This window comes from Heteronotia binoei, chromosome 10 (genome assembly GCF_032191835.1).
Source record: "Heteronotia binoei isolate CCM8104 ecotype False Entrance Well chromosome 10, APGP_CSIRO_Hbin_v1, whole genome shotgun sequence".
Taxonomy (NCBI): domain Eukaryota; kingdom Metazoa; phylum Chordata; class Lepidosauria; order Squamata; family Gekkonidae; genus Heteronotia; species Heteronotia binoei.
The window spans coordinates 27,704,078-27,727,208 of NC_083232.1; the positions used below are offsets into that span (position 1 = coordinate 27,704,078).

The 23,131-nt window shown below is 39.6% G+C and overlaps 1 protein-coding gene across 7 annotated transcripts in view; it reads left to right on the top strand.

Annotated features, from left to right (window-relative positions):
* PARD3 (par-3 family cell polarity regulator) overlaps positions 1–23,131 on the top strand; it is a 745,691-nt gene that overhangs the window by 511,071 nt on the left and 211,489 nt on the right. For 6 of the 7 annotated variants that reach the window (XM_060248141.1, XM_060248148.1, XM_060248143.1 and 3 more), the window contains 3 exons: positions 5,035–5,224; positions 13,025–13,173; positions 16,804–16,848. In XM_060248141.1, coding sequence (XP_060104124.1) covers positions 5,035–5,224; positions 13,025–13,173; positions 16,804–16,848 — 384 coding nt within the window. The remainder of the gene's footprint in view (positions 1–5,034; positions 5,225–13,024; positions 13,174–16,803; positions 16,849–23,131) is intronic. The other variant, XM_060248145.1, reaches the window with a different exon arrangement.

A 23,131-nucleotide genomic window follows, 5' to 3' on the forward strand; every position in this document is an offset into this window, starting at 1 on the left:
CAGCTTACCTTCAGTCACACAGTGAAGATCTTTGTGCTGTGGTGGCAGCTGCTGCTAATTGCAATATTTTTTAAAGTATCTGCACAGCCAATCAAATCTCCAGTGGCCAATCAGAAGTCTTGCTGGGCAGAATCCCCACCTGTAAACAAAATGGAACACTCTCCGCTTTCTAAATACACTTGGTGGGTACCAGAAAAGGTGTCAGCAGGTGCTGTTGCACCCATGAGCACCACTTTGGGGGACCTAATATAGCATGTCGATGTATTGAGGAATGCATGCCAAAGTAATTTATTTGTAACCTGTTTTTATTCTGCTAGTCATCTGAGAATGTCAGTTTATAGACCTTAAGAATAAACCAAGGAAAAATCACTGGCTCCCTCAGGTTGCATTCTACATCATAGCAAAACATGACTTTTATAACATACTCTAGTGAGTCTACTAGGTAAAGATGACAAATCTCGTTTTGTCCATCAACCCCTATTTGTCTGCTTCTTCCCTCTCAACATGGAGAACCTCCTCCCTCTGCCATCACTGTGTGTGGTTGATGGGACATAGGTAACATAGATTCATGTATTTATACTTATTTGCTTTGTTCAGGGGTGGAATTCTAGCAGGAGCTTCTTAGCATATTAGGCCACACACCCCTGATGTAGCCAATCCTCCAAGAACTTACAGGTCTCTTTTTTGTAAGCTCTTGGAGGATTGGCTACATCAGGGGTGTGTGGCCTAATATGCAAAGCAGCTCTTTCTAGAATTCCACCCCTGCCTATGTTTCTCCATGAAAGAATTCAAAATAGCTTACAATACGAATAATTGTAATATTGTAAATAATTGTAATATTTAAAAATACAAACAGAAAGCAATGAAATGTAATTCGGGGAGGGATGGTGGCTCAGTGGTAGAGCATCTGCTTGGGAAGCAGAAGGTCCCAGGTTCAATCCCTGGCATCTCCAAAAAAGGGTCCAGGCAAAGAGGTGTGAAAAACCTCAGTTTGAGACCCTGGAGAGCTGCTGCCAGTCGGAGAAGACAATGCTGACTTTGATGGACCAAAGGTCTGATTCAGTATAAGGCAGCTTCATATGTTCATATGTAATTGGTCTTGGAGCTTGTTCAAGAGCATGAACAATGGACCCTTAGGAACTTGCCCTTTGGCTCATGTTCAAAGGCTCATGCCTTTGGCCATCAAATTTGTACCTGAAGAGCAGAAAAAGCATAGTTTAGGTGCTTCAGCTGGCACTAGCTTCAATGTAAAGCAGAAGTGTCTTTTTTTCCCTCCCACTGCCTCTCAATCAGAAGAACTGCTGTCTTCAGTTTTACACTTAAAGGAATGCACACAATCAGGGCAATGTCACACATAAAAGGGAGCAAAGGTATCACTGGTAGAAGGACAAAGCTTCTTGTGCAAGTTTAAATACAGAAACTTTAAATATGTTGAAATTGGAGAGTTTATCAAATGGAACAATTAGTATACTGAAGCTATTGCGATAATATCAAGCATGCAGTAATTACAATCAGTGCTGGAATGCCCTCATTAAGATACAAGTTCTTCAGATACCCCACACTCTGGGCAACCACATATCATTCAAGAAGAGGGAGGGAAAAGGCCAAAGGTAGGAGATGAGGAAGGAGCTTAAAGCTACTTACCATTCCAGGTTCAAAGCAGAGGTCCAGATCCCATAGGAGGGCTTCAGGCAGAGAATTAAAAAGTGCAAAAGAAAAGAAATAAAAGAGAAAAAGGGAAGAGACTAATACTTGTAATGTGTGCCACATACAGGGCTTTTGTGCTCATCACACAATTAGTAATCTTGGGCAAACTTTTGTTTCATGTGGGGGGAAAGTGCACTTGAACACATGAAAACTGCCTTATACTGTATCAGACCATCAGTCCATCTACTCATACTGGCAGTGGCTGTCCACTTAGACAGAATTCCTTCACATTACCTACTGCCTGGTCCTTTTAACTGGAGATGCTGGAGCTTAAACCTCTGGGACCTTCTGTATGCCAAGCAGATACCCTACCACTGAAATGCAGTCCTTCCCATGATAATGGTGTGGGCATAGCTGAACAAATCATCTTGGAGTACATAGGACTGTGCCATGTTAAGTTACTTCTATAAGAAGGATATAGACAAGAAGGATATAGACAAGCTGGAACATGTCCAGAGGAAGATGGTGAGCGGTCTGGAGCCTAAGTTCAATGAGGAAAGGTTGAAGGAGCTCAATATGTTTAGCCTGGAGATGAGATAACTAAGAGGTAATATGATCACCATCTTCAAGTACTTGAAGGGCTGTTGTGTAGTGGATGGTGTGGAGTTGTTTTCTGTTGACCCAGAAGGTCAGACCAGAACCAATGACTTTAAATTGAATCATTAGGAAGAACTTTCTGACAGAGCAGTTCCTCACTGAAACAGGCTTCATCAGGAGGTGGTGGACTCTCCTACTTTGGAGGTATTCAAACAGAGGCTAGATGGTCATCTGACAGCAATGCTGATTCTCTGTGAACTCATGGGAAAGAGGGCAGAAAGGGCTGCATCAGTGTTTAGTTCTTGTGGTCTTTTCTTATATGTCCAGGTAAATGCTGATCTCCACTTTGGGGATAGGCAGCAATTTTTCTCCAGGCCAGTTTTGCCAGGGATCCTGGAGGGTAGGGTTTTTTGCCGTCTTCTGGACATGGATCAGGGGTTACTGGGTGTGTGTGTGAGGGAGAGGTTTTTGTGAATTTCCTGTATCATGCAGAGGGTTGGACTAGATCAGGGGTCCCCAGCCACTGGACCGTGGGCCAGTACTGGTTCGTGGCCTGCTAGCAACCAGGCTGTGGAGTGAGGCAGAGGTGCCGCACCGCCCCTGCCTGCCTAGGTCCCAGGCGGATGAAAGAGGCAGCGTAGCCTTGCTCCATGGTAGGGAGGCAGCCTCAGAGCAAGGCAGAGCAGCTCCACCACCCCTTCTGCCCAACCGGACCCGATCGGCTGACTGCCAAGGATCTTTAAATGGGAAGAGGAGGCAAATTGGCCTTCTGCCTCCTGGCCACCTAGCAGGGAGGCAGCAGAAAGAGCCTTAGTCTTCCCTGCATTTAAAGACCCCCATAGGGGGCAGGGATGGGGTGCAGGTGGGGGGGCATCCCGGGACAGCAAAAAACCAGCACCCCCCCTCTCCCCAGTCCATGGAAAAATTGTCTTCCACAAAACTGGTCCCTGGTGCCAAAAAGGTTGGGAGCCACTGGACTAGATGACCCTGGAGGTCCCACCAACTCATGTCAAGTCAAGTTTATTATGATCTGAGATCAGAATTCAGAATCAAAGTTGTTAGCAGACATTTACATTGGTTTCATGGATACACTAGATTCAGCAGCACATATGCTAAAATTGAAATGATACAGAGAAGATAAACATAGTCCTTCCAACTCTATGATTCTAGACCTTCAATAGACCTCCAATAGGATATATTGACAAATCCGGTTCATTTATTCACTGTGATCCTACAGGTCATCTTCCTTTTCTTGTGCGCGCGCATACACCCCACCCCCCTTGCCTCACCTGCAGCAAAAGAAATGTATTTTCTTTTACATTTCAGTGGAACTGCTAAAATGTCATCATTCATTCTTGTTGAAATATTAAGAAGTGAAGGGAAAAGCTAGACAAGCCACTGAATTGCTTTTGCCTCTCAACCTTGGAGGCTTCATCTGTAAAATGCCATAAGGTTATACTACTTTGCATTCAGCTCTTTGGAGAAATTATTAGCCAGAGAGTTAACAATCTTGTAGGCATTATGTTTGGAAAGGAGTGCATTACTAGTCTCAGCATTAACCTGTCCATCAAAGAAGCTTTTGCTGGGCAAAGAATTAGCTGTTATGCAAACTTGAACACATTCATTTCAGCTTGACAGTGACGGGTCTACGTGCCACAGAGTACTTTTTTTCTTTTTAATCTTTTCCCTAAAAAACTTTTTAGAAGTTCTGGAACTTGGTCACATTCTGTTTTTAAGTCATTTTAGACATTTTCAACAGAGATTCTCAGTGCTAATTGGTTTATGCTTTGATTGTGCAGATGTAAGAGAAACATACATCTGGTATATGATCCTTCCCCACATAAGCACAGCACTCATATGCTGGGCAATTTGCAAAGTGTGTGCAAGAACCATGTTGCATCCTCTTTTTTCTTTAGGTGCATGTGTGAATGGGCACTCAGTGTGCTAAGCCATTACAAGAAATAAGAAGTCTGTTCACATTTTCCCATATTCAGCTTTCCCTCACCTTGGTCAAGTTACATAAGTAACTTCCAAAGTAACATTCCTTGACCAAGCAGAGATGAAAGGTTGGATTGTCATGTTGTTGGTGATTATGGGTTTCCTGTTCTGTATAAAAGACTAATATGCCTGTGCATATATGCCAGGAAAGAGATGGGTCTATCTTGATTCCTATTCTCATATGTGCAGCACAATTTTGTTTGGATGATGATGATGATAATATGCTGTCAAGTCACAAATAACTTATGGCAACTTCTCATGGGGGTTTTGAGACAAGAAATGAGCCAAGGTTGTTTGCCATTGCCTTCCTCTGCATAGCAACTCAAGTCTTCCATGGCGGGACTCTTATCCAAATACTGGCCAAGGCTGGCCCTGCTTAGCTTCCTTACTCTGACAAACTTGGGCTAGTCTGGATTGAAGATTGGGCTTCTTAAATATTATAGGTCATTTTTTGTGTTTATTAATGCATCAACTACAGTTGAATCAACTGGATCTTTGTAAGCCACCTGCCCACTTGCTGAGATCATCTTCAGAAGCACTTTTCTAGGTGCTCCTGCCTTCTAAGCTATGTGAGTGAGGACTGGGAAGAGGTGTTTTCTACATTTGCTCCCTGTGTGTGTGAAATGCTCCTGAGCAAGATCTCCTGAATGTGTACTTTTGGGCCCCAAGCAAAACCAGGTCAGCTAAATGTGACCAATACTTTCTGCTGTCACGCCTAATGAAAAACAAAACAGTGCCACTATCAGGTATTGAGCCTGTCCTTTGCTCTCTCCTCTCCTTCATGTTGGGTAGGTAAATATGCCCTTTCTCCAACGGTCAACATGCCCCAGGATGACATGGTCATTATTGAAGATGACAGACCACCATTACTACCTCCACATCTTTCAGACCAATCCTCATCCAGTTCTCATGATGATGTGGGCTTTGGGACAGTGGATGCTGGAACCTGGGCTAAACCAACAATTAATGAATCTACAGAATGGTAAGGCGGGTATCAACATGATCACTTACTTCTTTTCACCAAGTAATTATTATACTTCTCGTGTTTGTTTTTCTCACACTGAACGAAGAGCAGATGTACAGAGTTGTTTGCAAAGAGAATTACAAAGCCCTTTTCCTGAATGGTTTGTTCCTAGCTAAAAAAAAGCAGAACAGAAAAGTAATCTGGGAAATCATCTCACAGTCCAAATAATTGCTCTGATAAAAGCAGTGGTGGAATTCTAGCAGGAGCTCCTTTGCATATTAGGCCTCACACCCCTGATGTACCCAATCCTCCAAAAGCTTACAAGACTCTTTTTTGTAAGCTCTTGGAGGATTGGCCATATCAGGAGGATGTGGCCTAATATGCAAAGGAGCTCCTGCTAGAATTCCATCCCTGGATTAAAGTATACACTCAAAGATGCTTTGGACTTGTGCCTTCACAAACAGCAGCTTCTCCATGTTGCACTGCAAAAGACATCTGAAACTCAGTGGCAAGAGTAGGTTCTGCCACCATGTGGTAGCCTGCTATTCAAAGAAGAAATCTCACAACCATTACAGGATAAGCTGAAGGCCATGGGGATAGTATGAGGTGGCTCTTTGGATCCCAGCTCATCTAACTTCAGCTAATGTGGTCTGAACAGAAATGAATTCCATTACATAAAGTCTGCATGAATGGTAGAAAAGCAAGGGTTTTCAGCTAGCTTTTTAAGACAGAACTCCTGATAAGATCAGTAATACCGAGCCATCTTATACGCCATTCGACTGTATTTTAATGTCATATTGTTTTATTGGTTTTATTGTTTAAATTATTAATTATATTATCTATTGTTTATCTGTATCATGGTTTTACCATGTCTTGTTAGCCGCCCTGAGCCTGCCTAGGCGGGGAGGGCGGGGTACAAATAAAAGTTTATTATTATTATTAAGGGTTCTTCACAGGATATACATGTTGGCTGTTGTTCACATGAATGCACCCTGAGAGCATGCTACCAAGCTATGCAGGAAAGTTGCAGTCCTTGTCAATATATCCATATGCAGTGAGCATCATTTTATTTATTTTGTAGCAGACATGTAAAAGCAAGTAGTTTTCACACCTTCATATGCCATTGTTTCCTTGAGAAAGGACAGAGATTAATAATTTGACCGGCTTCTGTGTGGGTTAATTGTATAGTCACATATGCTTGTTGAAAACACATTTAGGCAAGCATTATCACCTAATTATTAAGACCTTCACAATATTGCTATGCTAATTTAATTATGTAATTTTAATTCAATCCATAAACTCAGGCATCCATTGCTCAAGTTGGAAAATCTGAACGCTGGTAACACATCCCCTTCACATCTAAAATGTTCAGTGATGCAAAGAAAATTACATTAAAACGTTAAATTATGGTGTTACTTTTTAGACTACATAAGCCTCGCAGAGCTGGTTTATCTCACTCCTTACAAACAATTGATTATTCATTTAAATAGCTTGGGATAAGGTGATCTCCCCTGCAATTTGCATTGCAGTGTCTTCCTTTATTTATTTAGATATTTTCTGATTTTCTTTCTAGATCCTAGAAATTAGTCCAGACCCATGTAGGTATTTTTAAGAGGTTATCTTGGGTATTGCTGCATTCACCAGGAGGTAAAACAAATGTAAATTGTAGAACAGTTGTAAAGCAAAACCATGGCAAAGCTTAAAAGCATGCTTCTAAAATAAAGCACAAAACAACCTGTGGCGGGGGAGCCCAGAAAATACTAATAAACCAATACTGAGAGTCCAGCAATCAAGAGAAGTGGACTGAAAAATTAAAATGGCCCAAGAGCAAGCCATGCTGAGTTTTCCATGTGCCACTACAAGCCAGGGCTGTTGGGTCCAATGAGCTCAGTAGGGACAGCAGTAGGCATTGACTCACCACTGCTTCCTCCTGCAAACTGACAGCAGTGCTGGAGGAGACAATTAGTGAGCGGACACCAGTTACCACTGCTAATGAAGGGTCTGAGCCAAGTGGACCTTGAGGCACTGGCAGAGTTTCTAGGGCTTGGTTCTGCTCTGTCCTTGTCCCCAGTGGTTCTCCAGGGCACTGCTCCAGTAGGATATTTCCCTGTAGGTTAAATGGCCCGTCTGAGGCTGGAGGAGTCATGCCATAGTTAGTCCAATTGGAATAAATCCTATTGGACAAATAAAATCCTATTGGAAAACAGCTCAATGCCTTCCTGTACCTTCCATAACTTTTAATGTGTGTGTATTTGTCTTCATTTTTCCTCCATGTATACAGTGGTCTCATTCTCTCTCTCTGCTATGGCAATCTACACTCTTGTCTGTCCATCCATCCATCCATCATCTATCCATCCATCCTTGGTATCTCTTCCCAGCACATCCCAGTGGTTCATCGTCAGTTATGGCCTCTCCACTAAACAGCTCTGTAAAGAAACTTCACAGTTCTGCTTTTCTGCATTTGTTAAACAAGTGCACAATAGCCATCATAGCGATGCTGGAATCTGTACTTCATAGAACTGTTCTCCACAGCCCATTCTAAGGATACAGCCATCCACTGTCAGGTGCACCAGTTTGTCAGTCTTCTGTATTGGCCTGTGTACAGTTCCTCTGAAGAAAACAGAGGTTGCTTACCAGTAAATGCACAGATCCAAGTAGGCAGCCATTATTATTATTATTATTCCGCACATTCCCCCATAGGGGCTCAGAGTGGAGCACAACATAATAATTAAATCACAATAAAATCATATGATAATAAAGTCAATTTCAGTATCCATGTTGGTCTGAAGCAATAGAACAAAGCAGGAGACAAGTGGCACCTTTAAGACCAACTACGTTTTATTCAGAATGTAAGCTTTCGTATGCTCTTAAGCAGACTTCATCATTCCTGTTTTCTCTGGTGAAGTCTGCTTAAGAGCATACGAAAGCTTACATTCTGAATAAAATTTAGTTGGTCTTAAAGGTGCACTTGTCTAGTGCTTTGTTCCAGTAAGTGCACAGTGCTATCTGTGCAGTCATACAACCTTAATCAGTTTCCCCATTGCAGGGGTATCTTCCTTCCATGCATTCCCGAACCCATTCTTCATGTGAGAGTGGCATAAGTGCTTTCTTTCGGGCGTGAGCACAGGCATAAAAGGCATTAAACACATCACTCTAAGAACATCAGTTACATTTAAACCATTTGTGTGTAAGACTGCAACCGAAATCTACATTGTTAAAACATCCTTCCTCTGCCCCATATGGTTTCAAATCTTGGTCTGTTAGCTTCGTATTGTGATGCTTGTGATGTGTGCAGATGTGGCCAGAGATCTAGAGATTATTTATTTTTGTCATGTTTAGTATCTTTTTCGAGATAAATATAGCCTGCTCTTTGGTAGTATTATCTGTAGAGGTCCAAGAGAAAGACATTAATTTGTAAACCTTATAATTATCTTTAACAACAAGCAAAGTAAAAGACCTCTCTGTAGAACCCCCTGCTAGGGCTGTAGTGATAATTAGCACACTTGGGTTGAAGTATGAGAATTTTCCCAGTCCCCCACTCTCCGGGATCAGGTGTATCTGTGTCAGCAGTATCTTAATAAGAATTAGCACCAGCATGTCTCTCTTTGCTTCAGTCAGCTCTTTTTTGTATATTTGTTTATTTGTGTGTGCATAGGTGTACACACTAGTGTGAATGGCATTGTTCCTATCCTGCCCAAAAATGCTTTGATTATCATGTTACAAAGAACTTTTTCTGCCCTCCTGGAGAAAATGTGTCTGCATTTCAGACTCTTTGAAACACACATCACTGTCTGTGTACATAAAAGGCTTTAAGGCTAAAAAAATCAGACCGGGGGGGGGGGGCGGTTGGAAGAGCACTGAGAATTTCACATTGATGCCTATTTTGGTGCAAATTTTTCCAGCTGAATGCAGTAGGAAATCCGGATGTTGAAGATGCTTTTTACATGCGTTGCTGTGGAATATTTTCCTATTTGTGCATTTTAGTAACATGGAAAGAAAGAGTAAAGCACTATTAAGTGTAGAGTAATTTCCCATGCAACTACCTTCAGGTTTATTCTCTCAGAGTAATGAGATTCTGAAAAAGGCACATCAGTTTGGAGCTCAATGTGTGTTGACTGCAATCTATTTCATTTTTTAAAAAAAAATGTTCCAGCAAAATAAAATAAACAGCAGTTGAAGCAGATTTTTGTATTAATTTCCTGCTGCTAATGGACAAAGGAAGGCTTGTATAATGAAGGTGTGTTGTACGGTTTTGCTGGAAGGCACCAAGGGGTGAAGTTAAGAATATGGACGAAGGGTTATCCAAACAAGAATGGCAGCTGTTCCAAATCACAACCGAAAATGTAAGCTTCTTTCCAGCCTGACAATATCTCCCTAATCCTGGATGAAAATGTTATGAAAACAAAGGGACAATGAGACGGGATTAATAAGTGGAATTTTAATAACATTGAGGGTCACAATACGGTTACATTCTTGAAAAGAGTCAACGGCCACTCCAGGAGCCTTAGTTGTTATAATAATTTTTTTTTTTTTGCTGCTTGTTGATTTTATGAATTACAATAACAATGGGATAAATGTGACTTTAAGCTTGGTTTGAAATATTAACAAAGAAATATTGGCATGTTGTTCATCCACACTAAATGTTTCTTCAGTGCTCAGGTATTTATACTTCCTGAGTTCAAGAACAAACATGCATGTTTGAATAGAAGTTTTGTGTGTTTTTCTCATCAATTACATGTTTAACTTAATTTTCACTGCACAGTGACTATTCAGGTGGTTGTAACATAGCTGTGAACTTTAGAGTTTTCATTTTTTTAAAAAATGTATGGCTGAAATAATGAGGGCAAATAGCCTGTCTTTTAATCTTCAAATCACTTTGTGTAATGGAGATAAGGATGGTCTGGAAAAACTTAGTTTTGGAGGAATTACCCTGCAATAGAAATTGGCCCTGGTGCATAGTTAAAATTATAGGTGAAAGGGTCAGACTAGCTGGCAGACCTCGGACAGCTCCAAGGTAATGCAGGTGTTCCCACAGTGGCCAAAGTTCAGCTGTGAAGCCTTATTTCCCCAAGCTAATGCTGTCCATAGAGGAAGTTGCAGGACACAGAAGAAGCAGTGTTATGGTTTGCAGAAATGAATGACACTATTAAATAGATTGTGCTCTGTGCCTTTACTACAGGAGCTTTTTGGAGAGGCCTGAGTGGATACACTCCCTACTGAAGAGGCTTGGTTTCGGGTTTGGTAACTCCTTATCTTTAGAGCAATCTTCAGGGAATTCCCACAGATTCTAAGTTCTGCATACTCAGGGGCCAAAATATCCCATAGGCAGGGGATCTTAGCTTGGGGTCATAAGCAGTGTTCTCTCTAAACTGAGTTAGTGTGAGCTAGCTCACAAATCTTTTTGCATCCAGCTCACATTTTTGTCTCAACTCAGGAAAAATGGCCCTAGAGCAAACTAATTTATGCAGGAGCTCACAACTTTAATGCCAGTAGTTCACAAAGTAGATTTTTGCTCACAAGACTCCGCAGCTTAGAGGGAACATTGGTCATAAGGCTTCACCCCAAAGTCTTGGATTTCAGTGTAATAATCCTCCTGTATCATTCCCTTTCTTTTAAAGTTTGAACATTGCCTTTTGGGGCACTGGCTGTGAATATGCGATTTTCATATTGAAACTGATTATACATGGAAATGATATTTAGTTTCTAGAGGTTAACTGAAGAAAAGAATATAAGAACTGCAGTCCAGGTTCTATTTTAAAAAGAAAAGCAGCTCTGAGAAGGGGTGTGACTAGAGAAGTGGAGGGGGTACTTAGCTCTTCCATCTTCTGCTCTTTGTCAATTTCTAAATTGCTCCAGAATAGTTTTGCTTTGCGGTTGGAGTTGAAAATGTGAGATGCAATACATTTTGAAACAAATTAGGGGGAAAGATGCAAGCAGAGTGATTTGAGGTGGGTGAAGGGTTAAACGTCCTCCTTGCTTCTGCTTCTCGGGTCATACATTTCCCCCAAAGCTTTTTCCTCTAAAGCAAACAAACAATATCCAGCATCAGAGTCCTGTTTTACATCATATAGGGGGGGAGAACCACCCCTTATTGTTCTCCCCTTGGAAGAAAGGTGGGATGAAAATGTTATAAAAGTAAGTATACTTAAAGATGTTGAGGGGAGTGGGAGCTCATCTGAAAGAAAAAAGTGAGACTGTTCATAGCACTTGAAGCAAATAGTTGCTTGCAACCCTTAGACGTTGGGTCACAAGTTTTATTCACAACAGTCTCACGCAAGCAATAAAGGGAGAACTTGTGTTAAGTGCTGTGATTCATTTGCAACTTAGGAAAATTATCAATCTTTAATACTATGCCCCCACACACACTTGAGTATTTTTGTGCTTTAAACTGAAGAAATTAGTACGTTAGTATGATATAAGACGCCTTTTCATATTTACTGTCACCTGTGCACAGTAATAGTGTCTGATATTTCAGAATACCTTTTTTCCCCCCATCCACATACTGCAGTTCATCATATTTATCTCTCATCCCTTCTGTTAGGATTCAGGGGTATATATGGCTTTACCCCATTTTTATCACTATAACAGTCCTGTGAAGTGAGCCATACTGATAGTTTCCCAGACTCAGTGGAATTTGAATATGGGTTTTTGTTATTCAAGCCTAACACTTCAAGCTCTATATCACTGTGATTGTCTTGATAAGATATTATTCATTCATTTGCTCTTTTGCTTTAACTGTTAACTTCTACAGTTTTACAAATAAGACTATGCAGTGTTAGAAACAAGTGACATTTTAGAGACTAACAAAAATTTATTCCAGCATAGGGTTGGAACTGTTTTTAAGCTGGCCTGTCTTTATAATACTTTTTTTCTGCTGTTAAACTGATCAGCCTAGTGGATGTACAACTCATGCATCTGATGAACTGAATTCTGGCTCACAAAAGCTTATGATGAAATAAAGTCAAAGTGCCAGTGGACTACTGCTATTCTGCTGCTACAATCTAACATGGTTGCCCATCTGAAATTAACATAATGGAGTATTGGGGTGCTGAATTTATTGAAGTTGGTTAATTAAAAAAAAGATTTTAGAGGGTAAAGAATTATTCTGAATCCTGAACTGCTTAATGCATAGCTGATGAGGCATGGTTATGCTTTTCATAACCAAGTCCCTGCATCACTTCAATAATGCCTGCAACTAGGAACCATTCAGGTCATCAGATTATGTGAGCCACCTCCTTGAACACCAGTACAGGAATTAATCACATGATCTGTCCATCATTGTTCCTGGTTGTGAGGATTTATTGCTGCATTGCCAGAATCAAAATGCTTATGAGTTAAGCCATACATAAAGATTTCCCAGTAATAAATGGTGGTAGAAAATGCTGGTACATAGCAGATGTATGGCAACCTTTTGGGATTTTTGAGGCAAGAGACAAGCATAAGTGGTTTGCCTTTGCCTGCCTCTGCATAGCAACCCTGAATTTCCTTGGAGGTTTACCGTCCAAGTACCAACCAGGATCAACCCTGCTTAGCTTCTGAGATTTGACACAATCGGGTTAGCCTGGGCCATTCACATCCGGGCCGGTAATTAATACATTCAGTTATTTCCACAGAAGGAACTAGGTCTAAGTTGTGAAGTTCTACTGCAAACATGCCTTTAGTTGATCCCCACTATTAGGAAACTTGCCTGGAAAAAGGGGTACTTTCTGAGCAGCTTTAATTTTCATTTTGTAGGAGGAGGATGTTTTATGCAGATTGGGATATTGCCTGACTATGATAGATGTATGTTGGTATGATCGTACTTTTTTCCCCCTACAGCACTCTGAGTCCAGATGTTGATCCAGCACTTGCCTTCCAGCGAGAGGGGTTTGGACGCCAGAGCATGTCAGAAAAACGTACAAAGCAATTTTCAGATGCCAGCCAGTTGGAATTTGTTAAGACACGAAAATCCAAGAGTATGGACTTAGGTATTGAGCTTAGGTTATTTTTTGGTGTCTTATTTCAACATGTTTCTTCAGGTTGCAATTACATTGTTAGTTGTTTTGTGCTGCACTTACATTGTTTGTTATGCCAGGCATTTGATTTGCCCATGCAGCTGGATTCAATAAGGTGTGGTATGAAGAATTCATAATATAAACTGACCAAGTTAATTCTGTATTTCTGTACAGTTTTAACATTGAATGTGTTTTCTATGTACTGGGTATGTATAAGTGCATTACATATAATAGTTCAATGTGTGAGAGTGTGTGCATACTTTTCATGCACTAGAAGAGTAATTGGCCAATTTTTGAAACAATTCTTAAATTGGTAATTTTTGCTTAACTTCAGCTTTTGGTAATTCTCAGCCCTAGCCAAAAATTTCATTTTTGCTTAACCTACATTAGGTCAAATATTCCAGCACCAGTCCAATGTTGATGGAAGCCAGGTCTTTTATTTTCAAAGGGACTTGCTGTTGGGCCTCTTTTACTGAAAACCTTCTTCTTTTAAGTTGGGACTTGGCCTAAAGATATTCTTGCAGTGTTCAGATGTCAGAAGCCATAAAAGTGAATACGCACATCAGTTCCTGCTGTGAGGTGGCAGGCAATGTGAAATAGGAATGGTCAGGTGACGGTATCTTGTCTGATGCCATTGCCTGACTAATTGAGCAATACTGTCCACTTGCTGCAATTCAGGTAGAGCTCCCGCATAACTGAAGATCTGTACAAGTTTGTGACATACCTCTTGAGTTAATTGACTGGTGTCCTGTGTTGTCCCCCACCTCTAAAGTCCCAGTAAAGTGAACCTGTTTTGATCCCATACTTGGATCCTGATTTCAGGTTTGGGTTTAAGCCCTGGCTCCCTGTCTCTGGATTCAGCCCAAGTTTTAGCTCTGATTCTAGTTCAAGCACTGATCCCGTCCCCAGTTTTGAATCAAGTATGGCTGCCTACAGCTTAGCCTGATGCTTACCTCTAGAAGACTAAGATTGCAGCCAAGGACTTTCTTCAAGTGTGTACCTGTGTTGCAGAAAGAACAAGGAATCTATGACATTCTAATCACTAACAAATCTATTGTGATGTAAACTGTTCATTAGACCTATGCAATCGTTGCATAAATTGGTACCCTAAGTGCCTTTTGAAAGGAAAATTGTTTTTACAAAGTATGCCAAAGGATTAAGCAAAACAGGAGGCATTGCTAAGTGGAACACAACTGAAGACAAGATCTAATACAAGCAAGATCCAATTAAATTGGGTGTTACACACTCCTACTCAAAGATCACTGGTGTGAACAAATAGATAACATAAATAAGAACCTAGAGGAGTAATTATTTTCTGTAATTTTTTCCTTATGTTCGCTGAGATCTAGTTTGTCAAATGTATTGATGAAGGCTGATTCATGGACTTCACAGCGATGTCTTCCTTTGAAGCTAATTTGATGTAGTATGGTATCTTTAATGTTTGATACACACTATCCTGGGAAATTGAAGTACTCCCTCACTAATTTGTATGTGCTACCATGTTTAACATCTCATTTGTGCCTATTTATTCTGTTGTGTGGATACGATCTGGTCATTTATGTACATGGAAGGAAGTGCATTGCTTGGAGGTGACAGTATAAAACACATTAAAAAGGTGCAGTTGCACAGCCTCTTTACACTGTCATCCAGTGTATAAACATACTTGTTTATTTTGTGGTAGTATTACTTGAGTAGCTTCAGTGATAGAGTTTGCATGAGGACTTGTTACAGAGGCTAGTTTTGAGCAGTTGCTTCAGATTGGAAGATATTGTGCAAGCAATATCTGTGAGAGAAAAAAGATTGACTTTCATGATGGGTCTTCATTCCTTGAAGAATGTAAGAGGTTTTAGCTGTGAACTATAGGTGGCCTCACTTCTACTAGATGATTCCTCAGTATCCATTTGGCCTTATTTACTGTTTTTGTTGCTGTTGTTCTTTAGAGCTTGTTGGTCTATCTGAAAGTTTAAAGCAAATGTCAGTCACTCCAGTTATAAAGCTTGGTGGTAGGCAATTATGCAGAGTGTTCTTGGGAACACATTGGTCTGGGTAGAAACCTGCTGATTTCCTGTTATAGGGTAAGATGTTTGTATGCATAACTGCATGATGGGATTCTAGGCTGAAACTGCTGCATGGAACAGTCAAGAATTTGGCTTGACCTACACATTTTTCAGAACTAAGTGGTAGAATCTTTCAATGGTAGAATGGTTTGGGTATCACTTTGAGATACAGGCAATAGAGAATCACATGTTTAATACTGTCTTACATAAAAGACTGCCTGTATAATCCTCAGATGGAAAAATGTGCATCAGAAGAAAGAGAGGTTGTGGCCTGGTGCTCCCCATGCTGTGAAATTTTCCCATTCTCATGGGAATCATTAATATCGGGGAATATGGCATTATGGGATCTCACATATTCCTTCTAAAGTTCATTCTGCACCTCAGTGCTCTGCTTCCTCATTTCCATCTCATTCTGCTGCATGTATAGACCCCACCCTAAGTCCATGGTGCAACGAAAACCATCCCAAAACCACCTACTGGTGTCACGTTTTGCTATTCATGTTGCTAGGGTGATTAATCAAAAGTGGCCTCTAGTCAGGAGTAGGTTACATCCACTCTGATTGGATTTGTCTTTGATTAGATCTTGTATGCATGTTTGCTACACATAGTAATTTGTCATACCTACTGCTTTTTAAAAATTGCTTGCCACGGTGGTCTTTGTTTAAAATCGACAACAGCAACTTTCTTCATTTCATGCACCTGGTAAAGTAGGATCTGGCTCCCAGAAGCCTATGCTGCAATAAATTTGTTAGTGTTTACGGCGAGTTTGATGTGCAGTGCCCTTAAATTGATAGGTGTGATATCCCTAATTAAGGGAAGCTCAGAATAGCATATTGTACAAGCAACATTTTTCGGTGATATCGATCTCCTTTTCATAAGCGATGGGAATAGGTAAGGATACTATATCCAAAACTCAGAAAACTTTTCAAGAGAGCTTAGCAACTGGTAATATAATTGGCATTCCCATTCTGCTGGTATAATGTCTGATTCTCTTATGGGTAATTTCTGAGAGTAGGAGAGTCAGATAACTTTGCACCCCTGCATGCCACATGGTATTAAATTAAGGCAAACAAAGACCAAAAATAAAAAATCAGGCACCCTATTGAATAGTTAAAATAGCCAGTAATAAACATTTCTACCCAAGCCTTTTGGATCTCCTGTAGGAAGAATTATGTGCTTGGATTTTAACAAAAATTCAAGACAATTTAAAAATGTGTAAATATTTATTGTTTTTATAACGCTGGTGGGCTTCTAAACCCCAAATCACCTTGGTAGATATGCGGTGGTGACTTGTCTTGGCTAGTTCTGATATGCTAGCATGTGAATAACACATTGTACTTGCCTGCGATGTGGAAATAACTGACACAACGCATGTTGTTGGTTTCTACATTTGTTGTTGGGCTGGTGACTGTCTATGTAACATTGCATTCTTGCATGAAGAGTGATGTTGCCAGTATCTTCTAACTTTAAAGAGAATATAAATAGTGGATGCATGTGGGATATGGGAACTAACAGGGCTAACCGTTATACATTTACCTTTTAACAGTAGCTGACGAGACTAAGCTCAGTACAATGGATGACCAGAAAACAGGTAAGAATTGACTGTAGGGTGGTTGCCATAGAAACCTTGGTCAAAGCAGCTACAATTACAAAGCTGCCAGTCATGTTGCATGGAAGATAATATTTTAATTGTTGCATGACTCTTGGATTTTTTATTGTAGCAAATAATTCAGATATTACAATATACCATCTTTAATTGCTAGTATCTTAGAAGAAAAACAAGAAGGGGAAAATGACATTTTTAGGAAAAAATTGAATCTTGCAATTGTTTTCTTGAAGTCTTTAAAAGAAAATAACACTCTCTAGAGCTTTTCAGTGATGTGTTCTTTTGGCCACAATCTCAACAAAGCAACATACTATAAGAAACCAAATTATTGAAGTCTGAATATTTATATACTGGCGCTGTTAATTCCAGGTGTTTTTTTTTAAACGTGCCTTTATCTGCAAAGTCGCATCTTCCTTGGATTTACATCTAAATGGAGCTCCCATCTTTGCAACAAGATGGCAATGAGATATGTGATGCTGAAAGGTTCATCTGGCCTTTTCTTTACCTTATTGAATAAAACAGATTAGAGCAATACCAGCTAATGAATAGAATATGTGCTCCAAACCATGATCCATGGACACTTTACTTTCTCTATGTAATGGTCATGATGCTAACTTCCAAAGCATGAATTTATTAGCAATTAAAATAATGCACCAGCAGCAATTATGAGCCTCTATAATTTATTAATACATGTTAGCTTTTGACCTTTGGAATGCTGTTTTAATTAGGGTAGATCTAGAGGACACAGTAACATTCCATATACAGGAGCGGTAACATTACTTAGCTCTAATTAGAAACAATTCACCTTTGAAGCCTGAAAATATTACTTTTTTTTTTTTTGCATGATTCATTGAACATGGTGCCACATGCATGTTGATGATTAATATTTTGGTTTCTTTCTTTTTAAAAAAGAATGGGTTCTCTGTTTAACATTGTGAAACATAAAGAGTCAACTGAAAAGCTCTATTTAAAAGTATTGATGGAATGGTTAGCATTTAGGCCAAAACTTAAGTCGCTCCAAGATGTCACAGTGTTGCAGTGAATTGCATGCATATATTACAGACCGCGATTAAAGCCTGTTAAGTGGCATTTATCAAAGTGTGTGAAGTTTTAAGTGTGCAACATTTTTATAGGATTGGTTGAGCCTCCTAGAACTAGGCTTATGTTATTCCTCTGACTGTGGCCTGAGCTGACAGGCGTGAGCAAAGATGATGGGATGAAATGCTAATTTAACAAATGTAAATGCTAAGGAGGGCTTTTACAGCCCTAACCATTTTGTTTTGCATTTATGCTTGCAAAGGCCATGTAATATCACAACTGTCTGGAGTTCGTGGAATTGTATTGGACGAACTTGTTGGTATGCACATCCTGAATGCTTACATGCACCTTTTCAGGAAGTGTCCTTTTAAATTTTTATTATATAACAAAGACTTATGTTATTTGCTTGTTTTTACACACAACTCGCAAAATGCAAAAATTCTACAGTGCCTCCCTATATTACACCATGGTTCATGTGTTCATGAACCCTTCCAAGTGTTACTCTGCATTTTTAACTTCTGTTCTATACAATCTCTCCTATATTGAGAGCCCACATAATGTAGTAGCTAGAGAGTCAGACTAGAATCTGGCAGATTCCGGTTCAAATACCCGCTCTGCCATGGAAGCTCGTTAGGTGACCTTTGGCCAGTCCACTTGCTTTCAGTCTAATCTGTATCATGGGGTGGTTATTATTACAGTAAAATGGAGAAAATGTTGTAAACTGCTTTGGATCCCATTGAAGAGAAAAATGGGGTATAAATGTGTGTGTGTGTGTGTGTGTATTCTCCTAAATATTACAAAGTACAGAATAATTAACAGAGTCAATCAAATCAATCTGTGTTTTCCCTAGACTGGTATATTAAGGACATACGAGAAGCCATGTTGGATCAGGCCAATGGCCCATCCAGTCCAACATTCTGTGTTACACCTTGCCCAAAAAAACCCAGATGCCATCAGGAGGTCCCATCAGTGGGGCCAGGACACTAGAAGCCCTCCCACTGTGCCCCTCCAAGAACCAAAAATACAGAGCATTACTGCCCCAGACAGAGAGTTCCAGCAATATGCAGTGGCTAACAGCCACTAATGGACCTCTGCTCCAAATGTGTATCCAGTCCCCCCTTGAAGCTGGCTGTGCAATTTGATTCATATTGCATGTATTCACATCTACACTTCTTTGGTGTTCAGGCTGTAAGATTTCTTTTTAAATTTTAAATAAAGAATAATTTTAAATAATTTTAAATTGTTATATAAAAGTTTTAAATACAAAAATGGCCCCTGTCTATGATAAGGATCCTAACCCTGGCTTGGATAGCCCAGGCTAACCTGGTCTTGTCAGATCTCAGAAGCTAAGCAGGGTTGGCCCTGATCAGTACTTGGAAGGAAGACCACTAAGGAATTATAGGGTTGCTTTGCAATGGAAAGCAATAGCAAACCACTTCTGAATGTCTCTTTCCTTGCTATAAGTTAGCTGTGAATTGATAGCAAAACAAATGAACAAAAAAGGACAAAGAAGTTAGCTACCTGCATTTAAAGCTAGGCAGCATTTCTGTCTTATATTCTGTTAATGTTTAAGCCACTCCATATGTTAACTTCTATTAACAACCCTGTTGGCACTCTTGACTTGAAGGATCCTGACCCTAAGCCACAAACCACATGGGCCAAGCAAGATAAATATTTAGTGGCTCTTAGCAAAAGTTTCATTTTATTAGATATTTTTCCCCCTCTTGCTTGATGCAGAGCAGATTGTTCAGATAACTTGTACAGTTTCCCTGCTCTCTAAAATTGGGATGCTGAATAAACCTGTTACCACTTTGCAGACAAAAAAAAATCAAGTAATTAAAAGATGAATGTTTAATATGTTTGGCAAGAAGTATTGTGCTGAAGTATATCAACTGCAAACTAGCAGAGCATGTTTACATTGGAAATGTAAGCTCGAACCTGTTTTTTAAAACTATGACTGGGTTTGATTCTATTGAACCCAAATGGAAACTAAGTTCTCAACCAGGACAAACTTCACTGTAATAGATTTTTAAATTATTTATCTTTCTTCAGTTCACTTGAAGTGCCTAATCCTTGTGTTTACAGTTCATTCTAAAGGTCAGAAGTATATTCAGTAGCAATTGAGCATGGCTCATTTATTCAGCCTGAAGCTTACACTAACAATGGTGGGTTATTTCCATATTCACCTTTTCATAATTCTAACAATAGGTCTCTGAGAACAAAAAAATCTTATTAAAGCGACATGATGTTCGTGATATCCATTCATCAGTAGGGGGCTTAATTATCTTGTTCGGTAATGGGTGTAATTGACATTTTATGGCTCCCCCCCACCCCATTACTATTGCTTTAGCACACCGACCAATCTATTAAATAGAATAAATAGTTAAGAATCATCCACTCAGTAGCATTAAAGATCTACTTTGTGATGAAACAATGAGACTACTTTGGTGTAATGGATAGATCCAAGTAGTCAGCCGTGTTGGTCTGAAGTAGTAGAACAAAATAGGAGTCAAGTTGCACCTTTAAGACCAACTTAGTTTTATTTAGAATGTAAGCTTTCATGTGAAGTGTGCTTAGAGAGCACATGAAAGCTTATGTTCTAAATAAATTTAAGTTGGTCTTAAAGGTGCAACTTGACTCCTATTTTGGTGTAATGAAGTTGAAAAGGTTGCCTTGAGCACCTTATGAGGAGACGGGATCATCTTCACAGATCATTTTAATAGATGAATCGGTTGGCATGTGCTATAGTGATACAATGCCCCTTCAATGGTAGTTCTAACACCATACATAAAAATCCCTGAAAATTAGTTCAGATTTATTGTATAAACATAGTTCCCATATATGTCTTGTGAAACCACAAGTTTTAAGCACTGAAGATGTTAAGCACTGAAGATGCCCAATATCTGTAATTTAAATTTCTTTTTTTTTTGTAGGAGGGGGTGTTAATTCATAATTAGCAGAAGAGTTAAAGAGCTGACCAGGACCAATTCTTATGGCTACTAGGCCATAACTACTGGCCATAGCAATGCTAACCACTGTTAAGAGCCACTGGTGAGCATGTGACTGTACAAGTTCATCACCACCACCCCAGTGCCAATATCCCATTGTAACCTCTACTTGGGTTATTATATCTGACCAGGACTTTTTAGTAGAAAAAAGTTCAGCAGGAGCTCATTTGCATATTATTCCACACCCCCTGACACCAAGCCAGCCAGAACTGCATTCCTGAGCATTCCGGCTCAATAAAAGCCCTGTATCTGACCATTGCTGGCATGGTTCATGGTTTAAACGCAGCCTGTAATGAGAGTTGCAACAATGGACAGGATTAACCATGAACTTGAGAGGTGGGAAGTTGAAAATTGATGTTGCCACTTGTACACCCATATCTGCAGTAAATCTTCATCTAGTTTTGGAGATTAGACAGATGTGTTAAAATATATGGACTGATGCAACCTTAGGATCATGTTTAAGAAGGTCATTTAGGTAGTAATCTCAACAGGGCAAATCATTATTATTTCAACTTCAACATTTTATTATTACTATTACTTACATTACTTGTTTATTTTGTTAGCATTATCAGTGTTATAAATAGTAAGCTTCAGATCAAAAATATATTTCAAAGCTAAAGGTATGCTGAAGGAGAATATTCAGAGAATGTTGAAAAACCAGGAAAAAAACGAAATACAGCACATAATGTAACCTGAAGAAGCCTTCTACATAAGCAACTGTATGTGTTGTCCCACAGATTAGTCCAAATATATGCCAACTCATGCACATTGTAATAAGACAAATTAGTCAGTTTTTTAGAGGACGAAACATAGAACCTTAATGAAGTGCAGGTGGACAATCATTACTAAAATAGAATATTTCTTCTTTATGACCTCTGTGCAGTTCCACCAGTAGTATTGGGGTGAAGAGCAGCATAATCCAAAATCACCTATTTTGTTAGGGGCTCCATTGTTGATGTTTGTCCTATCAAATGAGAACTATCTTCCACAGAGTCCAGTCTAAAACACCTTAGCAGCTACTAAGCACCTTGCTAATTCTACTGCAAACTTTTCCACCTTGGATACATCCATTGCAGAAAAGTTTCAAGAAATGTAAGGGTGGTTCAGAGCCAGAAACCAGCTCCCAGTCTAGCCCTGAGAATCCCCTAAAAGAAGTATTCAACATTTCCTCAAAGGACTTGGACCAGAAGAAATCTAAGAGCTGTAAAATGAATTATGTCACAGTTTGATGCAAAGTTTGTGGAACAGGTTGTTATGGGTCCCACAAAGAACCAGAAATAAATATTAAAATACTCCTCTTAACAAGAGTTGACCGTCTTGATAGAAGGAACATTTCATGATATGATGGAACAAAGGAATTTGTCTCCTGTCTTGGCATGGTGAACTTGCATTTGAATTCCAATACTGAAATTTTTGCGTCACTCTTGGAGGATGAGGAAACTATTTACAGTGATGCTGTAGACCTTGGGGATTTTCTTGTGAATAAAGAAAGGGATGGATGGACCAGGGGGGTATTAGAGACTAGTTCTAGATCTTTGAAATATCAAGTTCATTCACACACATGAAGATTTCTCATGGTCTTGGTGTCAATTCTAAACACAGACTCTTCTTCAGTTTTGTTTGTGGAGCAAATCATATCCACTTTAGGGTCTTTTTGTTTGCACTATGTTTAGCCTCTAAGATCTTTGCAAAGTATGTATCATCAATCTAATAGCCTTAGTCCATGTCACACTAGGAGTCCAAGGTCATTCCCAGTCAATGCATTACATGAGTTGACATCATCTTAGATTCTTTAGCCAACAGGATGTGCATATATGTTTTGCATAGAACATTTACCTAAAAACAGCTGGTAATCTCCTGCCTTCATAGAAAGCATTCAGCAGTGAGAGAGCTTCCTTGGCCATAATGGCTTCTAATGCTTTCATAATTCTATTGGCAAGAGTCTCTACTCAACCATTCCAATTTAGGATCTTTAGGTCATTGAGCAAGATCAACTGGGACAAATATCTCCTCATTGTTATGCCACAGAACATTCAGTTATCTCTGTGAAAGTTTTGTGAGTCAGGAATAGTTACATTAATAAGGTCATTGTTTCACAAGCAGAAGGGTCCTCAGAATGCAAAAAAACCCCTTGCAACTCTGCCTGCATGTAAACCACAGACCAGAGAGTCATTAACTGATCTAAACCAAGAATGCTTCAAAAGCAGTAATTATGTAGATTT